The 14,769-nt window shown below is 43.6% G+C and overlaps 1 protein-coding gene across 4 annotated transcripts in view; it reads left to right on the plus strand.

Annotated features, from left to right (window-relative positions):
* The window catches only part of TMC5 (transmembrane channel like 5), a 413,711-nt gene that overhangs the window by 340,552 nt on the left and 58,390 nt on the right, over positions 1–14,769 (plus strand). For all 4 annotated transcript variants that reach the window (XM_069210234.1, XM_069210235.1, XM_069210237.1 and 1 more), the window contains exon 19: positions 14,506–14,584. In XM_069210234.1, coding sequence (XP_069066335.1) covers positions 14,506–14,584 — 79 coding nt within the window. The remainder of the gene's footprint in view (positions 1–14,505; positions 14,585–14,769) is intronic.

Raw genomic sequence — 14,769 nt, forward strand, 5'->3', positions numbered from 1 at the left:
GCCCATAAGTTCCCTCCCTAGACCCCTGGCCCAAGGTGCCTGTGCCCCTGCCACGGTGTGTCCACTCCCAGTGTCACCAGGACCTTCATTGTCTTGGGTGAGAGGGCGTGACTGTACTGTGGGGCACACAATTGATTGAACAGTCCTTGGGACACAGGTGTGGGGACGGAGGGTTGGCTATGATGTTGGTGCCACAGGGGAAGGGGTTGATGTGGGCAGGGGGAGGCAGGGAGTGGTAGAATGACCAGGTGTGCCAGATTGGCCAGGTGGGTCTTCATGTCCAGACATCCAGCTGTGTTGTCTTCACTGGGGCCGTCATTCTCAGGAGGGCTGGCAGTCTCTGGTACACTCTCCATGGTGGCAATGGGCAGGGGTACCTGTGGATGGAGTGAGAGAGAGTTAAACGGTGGAGGTATGATTGGTTGTCTCTTTTTCTGATGCATACAGTGGCCTGGCTTGATTCCCAGCAATTGCAAGTGTAGCACTGCAAACACTGTTTGTGGAGAGTGGATTGTGATATGTGTACCATGCTCCATAGAGGTCGTTGTCAATCAGGCTTGGTAAGTTTTGCTCGATGGGTGGATTCTGCTCCTGTGTGATGGTTCACATGACAGGTGTGCCCTGTTGGCTCATGGCAATTCTGGCTCGCTAGATGTGAGTGGGAATGGCTGTACGTTGCAGCATGGTGTCCAAGTGGGAGGAGGGTATGTGTGTATGCAAGGTTGCTTGTCCTGTCTGTGCATGTTCTGCATGGAGTATGCCTTCTTGGTTACAAGTTCATGGTCAATCCATTTCAGGATTGTTGATCTGGGTTGAAGTGGCCCTTAGGTTTGGTGAAAGTGCTGTGGCCTTGTTTGGCGTTGTTTTCCATTGTGTTGTGCCATTGCCATGTAGCGGACCTCAGTGGAAGCATCCAGTTGGCGTAGCTAGTGTAATATTAATACATGCAAGAGATGTGATGTGAAGTGCACATTGCAGGTTTTGATGTAGAAGGGCTAGTGCATTGTGGGAGATGTAGTGATTGTTATTGGCACTGCTATTAGTGCACTTTCCAGGGACTATGTGGGCATTGGGGCTGGGTGGTGGTGTAGCATGCAGGAGTGGGGCATTAGGTGATTAGGTGGGAGGTGTGGTGGGAGATAGAGTGAATTGGGGAGTGTTCGGGTGGTGTGGAAGCATGATGGACAGGACAAATTTGTGCCTGGGGAGTGGTAGTTGCTTACCAGAGTCCAGTCCTCCGAGTATTCCAGTCAAGCACTCTGGATGCAGTATGTCAAAGGCCTTCTCCTCCCTCTATGTGAACTCTGGGGAAGAGGTGAGGGCCCACTGCCAGTCTTCTGCATAGCAGTTTGGTGTCTCGATGTCATGGAACGCACCTTCCCCCGTAGGTCATTCCACCTCTTCCTTCCTGATGCCCTCCCTTATGTGTGGATGGTGGCCTACTGAGTAGACCCTGTTGAAAATTCTCTGCCATAACTCCATTTTCCTGGCAATTGAGGTTTGCTGGGCCTGTGATCCAAACAGCTGTGGCTCTACCCTGAAAATGTCATCAATCATGACCCTCAACTCATTGTTTGTGAAGCATGGGTGCTTTTGACGGGAGATGTTGGTGGTTGTGTTGTGGGTGGGGATGGGTGTTGTGTGTACGGATGCAGTGTAGGGTGCTTGCTGAGGTAGGGGTGTTTTGTTGTGTGTGATGGTCGGTTGTGGTGTTTGTGTGTAGTCATGATGTGTGTATTGTGTTGTTCTTGCAGTTGTGTGGTGTGTGCTGAATGTGAAGTGTATTTGTGCCTATGGTGTACAGCTGCTAAATTGTTTGTTTGTGGGTCCTCGCTGTCTGTGAAAGTAATTTTCGCACCAAAGGATTGTGGGTTGTGTGGGGATGTGTTATGTAGTGCTGTGAGTAGGTGTGTCTGGTGTGTGTATGTGTGTCAGATGTGGGGTGTTCGAACTGTCCAGTGTGGTGTTGTGTTCTGTCTGAAGTGAGTTTTTGAGCTCGTCGGTTTGCACCACCAGTGGTTTCCTGCCATGGAAGAACTCCTGTCGTGATTTGTGGCACGTAATCTAGTGGGTGGAAAGTTGTCGGGCTGGCGGAGCTGGTGGTGGAACCTCTTCTTTCCCCCTCTCCAGTGTCCTGGCGGTGTCGGATTTGTGGCTGTTTTGTGGCGGACTTCAGAATGTGACTCGTAATACGACAGTAGGATTACCGGCAACATGGCAGTCTTTTGGGGGCTGCCACCATGGCGGTCTTCCCAAAAGACTGCGAAAGTCATATTGAGGCCCTAAATCACCTCAATAGATTAATGTTGATAACTCAACAACTTCTAATTTCTGGGAGAAAAGATTGAACGATTTTATATATCTTGGAAAATCATTTTCTTAAATGAAAATAATAAATGTGGAAGACACAGCCCTGTTTTAAACCATTCACAGTAGAAAACTACCTAAGATCAGCTTTCACTATAGCCTGCTGTAGATTACTATGGATGTCCAAATTCTTTTGTCTTTGCCATAATTTTGGGTATGCCACACGATCAAAGGCACAGTGAAAATCGATACATGCAACATATATTTTCACAGGACTATTCCAAGCATATTATTCATGTAAAGGTTTTAAGCATAATGCAGCATTTGCTGTTGAACATGAAGCTTGAAATCCACATTTCTCGTTTGGTAACAATTGTTTTTTACTCACCATGGCCTCTAATTAATTAAAGATGACTTTTCGGAAAAAACGTTTGTAGACTCATCCTACAATGCAATGAGTCGATAATTCAATGAGTTACGTCAGTCTCCTTTCTTGTGGAATGGTGTAATGTAACTGCCTTTCTATGAAGCTGGAATTTTATTGAGAAAAGAGGAGTTCTTACAACTTATCCTTTATAAATGTGCGGGATTTAAGAACTGTGGGCCTGATTATTAAAGGTAAATGTATGGGTTTGTGTAAGTTTACAATTGTTTGCTATTCACAAAGGTATTCTACTAGTAGTATCTTTATGACTGCATATAAAATGTCAGGGCTGTCCTATCTTATTATGTGCAGAAGCTCCTTTGTGAATGGCAAACAGTTGTAACATACACAAAAGGGTACCCTCCGCCTAAGGTGATTGTGCCAGAATGTATTTTTTTTACTTTAGATCAGATTAAGAATGTCACTCTCCAAAAGGAATATAGAAAGTGCACCATGGCACAGGTAGCAAACACAAAAATCAGCAAAAGATGGTAACCACACTTGACTTCTGTTCAGAATGAAAGGTAACAAGAGCTGGAGTGTGGTGAAAGCAAATGCCGTATTCTTTCGCCTCTTTGGCACCCAAGTTGTTGAACACTGCCGACAACCTCTAAACACAGCTCCAATTGTTCTGTGGCTGTCATAATCACTATAGTGAGGTATATGTACTCCAAGTACTCTCTGGACTTACCCATGCTATGTTTTTCTTGGCACTGATCATTTTAGTCAATTTGACCACTCCAACCCAGTTGGTGCACTGAGATAAAAACCACATGAATTCATTAGCAGTCAGTCTAAAGTTTTCAGCTTATCAGATGTGTCAGAGATCGCAAACTGTACCTGACACTGTCTGCTTTAATTTTGCCACAAAGCAGTCATGCATCACTAGCCACCCCACCTCCAGGAGCCCCACCTCCTGCTGCTGTGGCCACACCAACCACTACTACATGAAGTCACCAGAAGACACTGTAAAAATTCTCAGCTTATCAGTAGTGGCAGGGATCGCAAGCCATACCAGACATTGCCCCATGCTGCCCCAGCTCCTGCAGCTGTGGCAGCTGTCACACCAGCACTATAGATACACACGCAAGCAAAAATAGGCACACAAACTAAACAGGCATCTGTTAAAGCTCATTGTAGGCTGTGTAGGTCTTCAGCACCAAGAATAGAGTCAGTCAGCAAACCTGGCAACAGAGCTTTCCATTTCATGCTTGTGTGGGTGCAAGAGAGGAACTCAACCATGGCCCGTCCTACCACTACTGCTATCAACAACATGAATAAAATAGATGTGTGCACCACATCTGGTTGCTCAAATTTCCCTCTGTGCAGTGCTACCCACCAACAAAAACAAATGCTTCTCCTGTTGTGCAAGCCATCTCAGAAATGAGCTCCTGTGAAGGAAAAAATGCAACCAGCAGACAAACTGTGTAAATCTGGGTGTGTGTTGAGGGTCTCTAAGACACTTCATGGTGGAAACCTCATGAGGCTCAGTGCAGTCTCAAAATGCACCCACAATACTGGGGCCTTAAGGACCCACTCAAGGACAAGGGTGCTGTTTTCTCAAAGCACAGATACTGATAGTGAGGTCCTTGCCTTATCAACAGTTTCTACACATGTGACCTCCACTTTCCAGCCTCTTGAGGGAGCAGGTGAGAAGTACCCCATGGGTTTGTTACCGCAATCCGTCTAGGAGACTTTTCCAGGGGTTCCCAAAGGGCTCCCAGGAGTGGTGGGCAGAATGTACAGTACCTTCGGCCATTCTGCATGCCACTCCAGATCTCTTTGTCACTGGGCGTGCTTTGATAATATATGCATGCGCCCGGGCCATAGGACTGTATCATTCAATATAGGGCAGGCTACATGAGGGAACACCCACAAATGAATGTGTGTCTGCATATGCACTCGATTCAGTTTTCAGAAGGGGAGTTGAAACTTCTTTTGTAGTATAAATCTGTGATCTCTTAGGTCGGGGTGCAGATTCAATAATGTAGTTCCTGCTGTTCCTCTGGCAAGAGCTTACGCTTTATAAGAAAGCAATGAGGAACAATGCCTGCATTTCTAACAAATAAGTGACTGTTACATAAGGGAACTTTATCAGAACATTTGCCTGTCCAAGTCCAAATATTCTGGGAGGAGAACACGCTTATGATGTATTGATCCAATCAGTACCACTTGCCTCTTCAGAATCTGAGGGATCCACCACCAGCATGCTGGCTCTGCGAACTTCTTGCTGCAGGAGCAGAGATGTTCGCTGTGGGTGCACATATTGCACCGTAACATTCCGGTCGGTCTTCAGGTCCCTCTGACCCATGACATGGGCCTTGTAAGCCACTGCGGAAGCCTATCTGCTATACTGTCACTTGCTAAGCAGCTTCATGCATTGTACCAAAGTGCTCTAGAATAAGATGATATAACTTCACAAATGTATAGAGAAAGGTACAAAAGCAAGAGGGGAGATGTACACACAAAAATAAGTATATAATGAGAAACAAAACTGGAACATATAGAAAAGGTAAGGGGCTGAGAGGAACCTAACAATTGGAGCGGTAGAACAAAGTTGAGTAAAGTAGAAAAGAAAGAAGGTGCGCACATAGAAAATGAAAAAAAGGTGGGCAGGATGGTAAAAGAGACAGAGTGCTCAAGTGCCACAAAAGGTAGGCAGAAAAGATTAAGATAGATTGTAAATGAGAAAAGACAGAAAGCAAAGGTAACAAGGGAGACACACAGATAAACAAAATGAAAATAACAGCAGAGAGACAGCTAAAGTGAGCAGTGGCTAAAGTGGAGGCAGGCAGATAGAAAAATAAAAAGCAAAAGGATGAACAACTATTTGGATGGTCATGTACCATGCAACCAAGGGACACAGGAAGGCAGATAAAAGGCATAGAAAAGCTAGCAACTCGGAAAGGAAAAGCAAACAGAGAATGACAACATGGCAGGCAGACAATTAAAGAAGGGATACAAACAAGTAAAACAATCAGAGAAAAGGTACACACTAATCACAAAAATCACATGTTTGTAGAATCGGTCTGAAACCTGACTAATAAAGATCACAAATAAGAAATTAGCCATATTGTCCAGCAGCACTGTTGTGGTGAATGGCTGAAAGTAAAGAAAATGCAAAAAAAAAAAAAGCTATGATGTGGCATGAAGGTGCTTGAGGAAAATGGGCACAGAAGGAAGAGAGGGCCAAGAAGAGAGGGAATGGGGTGAAGCTGAGGGTAAAGGGTAGCAAACAGAATGGCAAAAGTAGAACATAGGTAGAGAGCATAAGAGGGAAGATTGGAGGCAAATATTTGGGACGGAAAAACTAACAGTGGCAAAGTGAATGCCAAAGTGGGGGCAGAGAGATGGATAAAAGGAGAGTTATAATGAAAAAGGATGAGGCATAATGATGCAGGGATAGAGGAGACAAAGGGGAGCAGAGGAGGCACAAGGAAGAAGAGGCAAAAGGAGGTGGGGAATATAAAAGAATCTGAAAAGATTAGTCAGTTTTGTTGGAGTGGAAATAGAAATGAGTCACACAAGGCAGAGAAAGGGCAAAAGGGGCACAGCTTTGGCAAATGGAAGTAGGTTGGGCAAATGAGGGCAGGGTGGGCAATAGGGCACAGAGGATGGGGCAGTAGGGAAAAAAAGAGAACAGAGAGGAGGCAACATCCGCAAAAAGATTAGGAAGAAAAGAGGACAAGAAGATTTGAAGAATACAAGATGCCAGTAGATGGTTGTAATCCTATCTGTATTTAACCACCAACTCCATCTTCACCACTGATTCCATTTTGTGCTTAGCACAGCTTGTTACCCTGTTTTCATTCTGCTCACTAAGAAAAGGAAAAAAACATGGGGGAGAAATGTAGATAAGAAGGTACAAAGCTGAGAATGTTTATGGTAGAGCAGGGTACAGCTTGGTCTTGGAAAAACATAGTGAGATTTGGCCAGTCTGATGCATCTTTTCTCGACAGTGACCTGATACGGCCAACGTGTGAGTTTCACCACTTACTCAAAGGGAGGGGGGGTTTAGAACCTTCTCCTTAAGTTTGTTTAAAGAATATAAGGTGGGGAAGCTTGACAGCTGAAACAGAAGGAACTCATCTCCGGGAATGGACGCATTGCCCAGTGAATAATCCCATTAGGGTTGTTCTCTTTTGTCTTTCGGTTGGTCAATGTTCCCCAACCTTTAGATGGCGGACAAGGGATGATGTTGGAGTCAAGCCTCGTGGTGATGCATTTTTAATTCTTATTTCTAGCTTTGCGGTGTGCAAGCATGGATACATAGTCACTATATATATATATTATAGTCATTGTTGATGTATTGCATTTTCTTTGATCATTCTTATTCTACTGCTGTGATTATTTTAAGTGTTGCATGTGTATTGCTGCTTTCACAGTAAGTGCTCACGTTATTATCTTCGCGTAACCTGGAAAGTGCCTTTATAAAAATTCATTACTCGGACTAAGAGTGCTGCATTCTTTGTATTCTTTTCACTTCATTCCCTCTCAGTCTGAAGCAGAGCAGAACAAATTAACGTAGTTGGGCAGTATGAGTGTGGAAGGTTGAAAAGGGTAAGATTTAAAGGTGAAAAATGTTTGGCAAGAAGTCAAAAGGCAGCTTCTCAGGCAGCTTCCCAGGTTTCACTTGAGATTCCCAGGTGGAATAAAGAACCTTATAAGGTTCTTGCGAATGGATGGGAATTGAGTGCTGGTTTGTGTTTCAGCTAGGACAGATGTTTTAGCGACACTGAACCAAAAAATGCTTATTGTGTTTACAGAAAGTACATTTGGAACAGGGATGTGATTTATCTGTTTTAGGCTGAAGAGGCTGGATCCTGTTATCTGCTTATAGAAAAATGCATGAAAAATGTAAGCAGCTAGAACAAGAAAACCAGCAATTAGAGAACAAGCTGGTTGAAACTAAAAATAATGTAATCACGCTGTCTTGTCAGAATAAGTTATTGCAAGATAAGGCAGATACGTATCAGTCTGTTGCAGAAAAGGCAGCTATCAAAGTCGCTCAACAGGTATCGGAAACGAAGGGGTAAAATCAATCAACAGAAAGTTCATTTAGCTATTGCTAAAGCAAGGTTAGACTGGGATCCTGAAAAATGGGATATGAACATTTGGAAGACTTATTTTTCCAACTCCAGTGATGGAGTTAAAAAAGGTGGGGGCCAGTTTGTGCCAGACGAGCCAAAAATGGCCCGCGCACAGCCAATATTTAGGCGACAAATACAGAGCACTCCACAGAACCCGGGAGGAATTGAGATGCTCTCCCTGGAAGATTACACCCAGCAAAAAGTTAATGATATTGTAGACAGATTCAAACAGAAATCTGGGGAAGCATTGCTTAAATGGATGGTGAGGTTGTTTGACACGGGTGCCTCTGGTGTGGCACTTAATGAGAGAGATTCAAGGAAGTTTTGTACTCTTAGCACTGACCCCATAATACAAGAACAATTTAGAAGTTATGGAAATCAAGGAGCAACTAATTTATTGCAATTGGCAGTTCTGGGATGTAGTCAGAAATATCGTACTGAATCAGACTGGCCGCCAAATCATATGCCTTGGTACTTGTTGAGAGTTGCTATGAAAGAATTAAAGAAGAAAGTATGAAAACTATTTTTGTTTTTTTTGGGATGAAGCTCACAATTTGTTAGATGCTCCACTGACAATTTCAGTATGAAATACAATTATTCACCTTGCTCCTCCAGCTTACAAGCAAGTAATAATGACTTTCCTAATTAGGTAGAAAGGGCAAGCATTGAAAGACATGCTGGAGGCAGTTCGCAAGCTAGGAGAGCTTGGAGACTGGACTCAAGGTCTGAGGGTCGCACAGATAATAACAGAGAATCTAGGAGAGACATGTTTATGGCATTACTGAAGGATGGTGTCAACAAGGAGCAGATTGATTGGCTAGATACTAAAAGCTTGTGGGAGATGTACCATAAGAGAGGGTTGGACCGAAAGGAAGGTAGCAGGAAGGTTTAAAAGCAAGATAATAAACGTGTGAATCAGGGCCAGCCACAGATGCAGGAGGATGGAAAGGAGAGTGAGAAAATGTTTTCTTCACGAGGGAAAGAGGAGGAAAATTTGGACAGCGTGGTTAACTGCTGAGAACAGGGAAAAAGAGAAATCTGCTCACAGATATGAAAACATATATCCAGTCCTTACATGGGGAAAAGTTGACAGGTTTAAATCAAATTAGGAAACAGGCCAAGCTCCGGTACAGGGATGGGCTTGTAAAAATGACAGACCCTATAATGATTTAGAAATATACTGGAAACACAAAAATGTTCAAAGGGTCTGGACATTAGTCGACACCGGAACAGAGGCCTCTTTAATTTATGGAAATCCAAAAAGGTTTACCAGTTAGCACTGCACCATCACAGGGATGGGTGGAAAACAAAATCCCTGCCATGCAGACTACTGTTCAAATGAAAATAAGAAGAAAACCAAAAAGAGAATATACTGTTTTGATTATGCCCCTCCCGTAATATATACTGGGAATTGACATTCTAAAGGGGGTGACTTTATACTTGGATGATGGTTGTTATCAATTTGGATCAAAGAGATACATTTCAGTGGCGGCCATGAAGGTGGGCCATCTGAAGATACCCCCAGTCAAGGTGCCCCCAGCAACCAAGGTAATCCGCTTAAAGCAATACCGCATTCCAGGAGGGCATGAGGAAATAAGTAAAACTATACAAGAACTGATTGAGGCTGGTGTGATAGCTCCAACCACCACTGAATGGAATAATTCTCCGTGGCCCGTTTGTCAACCTGATGGGCACTGTAGAATGACTGCAAGCTGAATAAATATACACCCCCTTTGACAGCCACGGTCCCCGACACCACCACTTCAATTGAAAGAACACAAAAACATAAAGGGACATGGTATGCAACCATTGATATTGCTAATGCTTTCTTTTCTATACCATTTCCCCCAAATTGTCAAGAGCAATTTGCTTTATCACATTGTGGCAGACAATTTAAGATGTTATCTTTGCCTATGAGGTATATACATAGCCCCACCATCTGTCACCGGCTGGTGGCAGAACCCCTGCATGAAGTGTCTGTCATTCCAGGAGTGGAGTTGACCCATTACAATGGTAAGATGATGATTCAGGGAGAGACACAATAACAGGTGCAGGCTCAGTGGAGCGGGTTGTGGAACTCTTGCAGATCAAAGGGTGGATGATTAATCCAGACAAGAAATAGGAACCCTGTCAAAATGTGAAGTTTACAGGAATTCAGTAGAATCAGGGATATAGAGAGGTTTTGCCACAGGCCAAAAAAAAATCTTAGAATTTGCCACTCCCCACACTAAGCAGGAGACTCAGTCATTCATTGGATTGTTTGGATTTTGGAGACAGCATATCCCTCACCTGAGTAAAATTTTGCCCCCTTTCTACAAAGTGACACAAAAGAAACATGAGTATGAATGGGGAGAAAAGCAGCAGTGTGCGTTTGACTTGCCAAATGTGGCAATTCAACCGTCTTTAGATTTATGGGCAGTACAGGAAGGAGACATTCAGTTGCATGTAACGGTTCAGGGGCAATATGCAAATTGGATTATGTGGCAAAAATATGGAGGAATGAGGGGGCCCTGGGTTTCTGGATTAAAAAGCTACCTGATGCTGGAGAGCGATATACTCCCTTTGACAAACAGTTACTTGCTTTTTACTGGGCTCTAGTGGATACTGAGCAAATGACTCTAGGTCATAATGTGATTCTGAGACCTGAGATTCCAATAATGCAGTGGGTGATGAGTTCACCTAAAACTCACCATATCGGACATGCACAAGAAGCCAGTTTATACGTTGGAGATGGTACATACAAGATAGGGCCTGAGTGGGACCAGCAGGGACAGCAGCTCTTCATGAACAGGTATCACGAACCCCTGTGCAGGATGATGAGAGGGTGCAGGAGGTACCACAGATAAGAGTCACCAGTGAGATGAGGTGAACCATTTGAATCCTTGTCCCGTGAGGATAGGAAGCATGTATGGTTTACCAATGGTTCAGACAAGTATGTGGGGGGCAAAAACATTGGAAAGCAGTGTCATATAGCCCAATCACCAAGAAGTTGTTGTCCACTACAGGAGAAGAGTAGTCAATATGCGGAACTGCACATTGTGTATCAGGCACTGAAACAAGAATTACCTGGGACTTGTCACATTTATATTGATTCTTGGTCCACCGCCAAAGGGTTAGCCACTTGGCTTCCCACCTGGCATGCACATAACTGGCAAATACATTTGAAGGAGGTGTGGGGCAAAGAGTTGTGGCAAGAAATTTGGGAAATGCTACAGCAAAGTACCGTTACTGTGTATCATGTAGATGCCCACTGTCCCACTGATTCACTAGAACGTTGGTTCAATTCCTTTGCAGATGACAAAGCCAAAATCTGAGAGGCAGAAGTGGAGACACAGGATTCTGACTTGTTGAGGATGGCTAAATGGGTGTACCATAACATCTGGGAGAGAAAGCCACTTACAGGTGGGCAGAGATTACAGGGATGCACATCCCCCTAGATGATAAAAACTATGATAATGTAATGCCCTACTTGTCAACACATACAATAGAGATCTGTCCTGCAAACAATCAAAGGTCAGTTGGGGTGAGGGAAATTACCAGGGCAGATATGGCAAATTGATTACATTGGGCCAGTACCGACTAGTCGCGAGTGTCAATACCTTGCACAGTAGTGGACACTTATTCTGGTTATCTGACTGCCGTCCCTTGCAAACGTGCCACCCATCATAACACCATAAACAGTCTGGACTAGTTGATGTTATATTATGGAGTCCCAAACCAAGTCCAGAGTGATAATGGATCACATTTCAAAGGAAAATTGGTACAAGGCTATTGTTTACAACACAATATTGATTGGATTTATCACATTCCATATTATCCACAAGCGGCAGGACTGATTGAGAAAATGAACGGCTTGCTAAAAGCCCAATTACAAAAACTATCAGATGGAACCTTGAAAAACTAGAGAGAGCAAATATATGTTAACGTTTTAAAGGCTTGATAACAAAGAAAATACTTGAACAGAAGAGCTGCAAATGTGCAGCTAGTATGGTTGCATAAACTCCCACAATTGCCCTGATTACATATAAAAAAAAAGATATGTATTTTGTACATTTCCCACTTTGACTGTTTACTTACTGGAATGGAAATTGTATAAATGACTGTTTTAGTCATACTCATTAACACGTCAGCTGTTATTGTTTAGAAGTTTAATACTTATATGGTGGTGACTCCACCTTTTGTTTCCCATCTCTTCAATGTGATTTTAGAATATGCACATAAATATGCACTCTTTTTAGATCTGGCCCCTGAGACTAATTTAGCTGTCTTGTGGACTCATATTTTTCAAAAATTCCTAAATAAAACCTATATATATATAAGTAAGCATACATTAAGGAACTTTGATTCAACAGTCATTATCCATTTGTCTGTTACATTTTCATTCACATTTTGCGTCCTCCCGCCTCGGTATATAGAGATGGCAGAGGGTCAGCCTCTTTCAGAAACTAGCTCCTAGCTCCTTGAGTTATGACATATTTGCCTGTGCACATCTGTCTTAAAAACTGGTTCATATCTATGTGAGTGATAGCAATTTGCTTGTTCACATGTCTTAAAAATAGCTCCTTCAGGCTACTATCAGGCTCCTCACTGCTTGCAGTGCCCTGCATCCTACGCAGCCACGATATGTCTGCTATCTTAGAATAGGGGCTCTGTTTTTTTATTATTAATATAGTATTTCAAGATGGCCACTGGTGCTTGTGCACCCCAATATACCAGAATCTTTGAATGGTAATGTTTTTTTAAAATTAATAATAAAGAATTGGAGAAATTATTTTGAGATGCCTGCCAAGCGTTAACAGTCAGTAGCTTTGTTAGAGGGCAATAAAAGTCAGACCTATTAGCTTTGCCACACTTATTTAAAGTGGAGGCAATTTTTTAAGGATTTGTTCAATGGAATAATGCCATATAAAGGCATTTCTACATTTTTTTCTGTCTAGATTTGAATTACTGAGTTCATATTGCCCTAGTTTGTTAATTTAGACTTGATCTAGTTTATCTGCTCTGTGGCCTCTGAGCTGTGATGGTGCACATGACTTAAGGAGACAGAGTAATTCTAATGCATTAAGGGGTTAGCCTCCACATTGGCTCGACTACAGTGACATACCACTACATGTACACTACATCGAAAGTGTTAGTATTAGTGAGATGGTGTATATGTTAAGGTTTAGCAGTAGGATTAGGCTCAAGTAGGCGGTGGCCTTTAGATTAGGGATAGAGTTAGATTTAGGGGGTCATTCCGACCCTGGCGGCCGGCGGTTTGCTGGCGGGAACACCGCCAACAGGCTGGCGGTGTCCTGCCAGCAAGTATGACCGTGGCGCAAAAGCCACGGCCATACCGCCGGTCCCTCCATTTTACCGCCAGGTTTCCGCCTGGCGGTCATAATCCCCAGGGCAGCGGTGCAAGCAACGCTGCCCTGGGGATTATGAGTCCCCGACCGCCAGCCTGTCAGTGGCGGTAGACACCGCCATGGAAAGGCTGGCGGTAAGGGGATGCACGGGGTCCCTGGGGGCCCCTGCAAGGCCCATGCACTTGGCATGGGCAGTGCAGGGGCCCCCAGGCGTAGCCCCGTCGCGCATTTCACTGCCCGATTTTTGGGCAGTGGAATGCGCGACGGGTGCTACTGCACCCGCTGCACATCAACATTGCCGCCGGCTTTATTACGAGCCGGCGGCAATGTTGATGTGCCATTTCCGCTGGGCCAGCGGACGGTAACGCTGTTACCGTCCGCTGGCCCAGCGGAAATGTCGGAATAGGGAGGCATGAATACCGCCGGCAATGGTGGTATTCTGTTTCCCCCGGCCTCGGCGGTCTGGAAAAAAGACCGCCGAGGTCGGAATGACCACCTTAGTTTTAGGTTTGAGTGGGGGTGTGCTCAGACTAAGGACCTGATCACGAGTTTGGCGGAGGGGGTTACTCTGTCACAAATATGATGGATATCCTGGCCACCAAATTACAATGCCATTATATTCTACGCAATGTGTTATACAGTGGACGGGATATGTGTCATGTTTGTGACGGAGTATCCCATCTGCCAAACTCGTAATCAGGCCCTTAGTCTTCAGAATGGTTTGGCTTACGGGGAGATTTTGGGTAAATTGTGGGTTTTGGTTTTTGATTATCAATAGAGGTAAATTTAGGTTAAGATTTAAAGCTTAAACTAAGGTTTAGAGTTATACTCAGGGTTAGGTAAGTATACAGAGCCTAGGTCGTACCAGATTAAAGGTGGGATTATGGTTGACATGGCTGTTTTGACAATGTTGAGGTTTTGATGAAATTCCCAAGTACTTTATATGCTCCAAGAGTCAATATAGTGGTAAGCACTTGTAATCGTAAATAAATATAGTATCTGAGGTTGTATTATTTAGCCACAAAAGGAGTTAAAATTTTTTATGTAAAAGTCATATTGTGGCTTGGGCTCACACTATGATCCCGAAGGGAAACATAGTTACAGGACCCATCTTTGTAAGATAAAATAGTTTTAGAAATCTTTCCGTTTTCATCCTACGCTATATACATTGCGGAACGTGAGAGATGCGCCTAAAGGAGCCTTCAAAGGTGAGAAGGTGGTCTCACTGGTAGCTGGTTTTAATTTCACCATTAAGCAGAATTTTATTATGTATGAAAGCTTCATCACTGCACATCTACAGTGAAGCCACAAATTAACAGTTAATTTTCTTTTGCAGAATTATCTCATACCTCTACTGGCAGATCATACAAGGAAGAAAGATCATGGTCAAACTCTTGCAAGAACAGATTGCCAATGTATGTTGCATTTCTACTTTTTACCCCCCCCTAAATGTCTGTAAGTGCATACAATTGCCTGAATCTGCTGTTACTGCTTTTGTGTTGATAGATGTATTCAAAGAAGGCATGCTCACTAGATTCAGAAAACACTGGTTTCTCAAATATTTACAAAATATTGTAAAGCCTTGTGGAATCAAAGGCTC

The sequence above is a fragment of the Pleurodeles waltl genome, chromosome 10, assembly GCF_031143425.1.
Source record: "Pleurodeles waltl isolate 20211129_DDA chromosome 10, aPleWal1.hap1.20221129, whole genome shotgun sequence".
Taxonomy (NCBI): Eukaryota; Metazoa; Chordata; class Amphibia; order Caudata; family Salamandridae; genus Pleurodeles; species Pleurodeles waltl.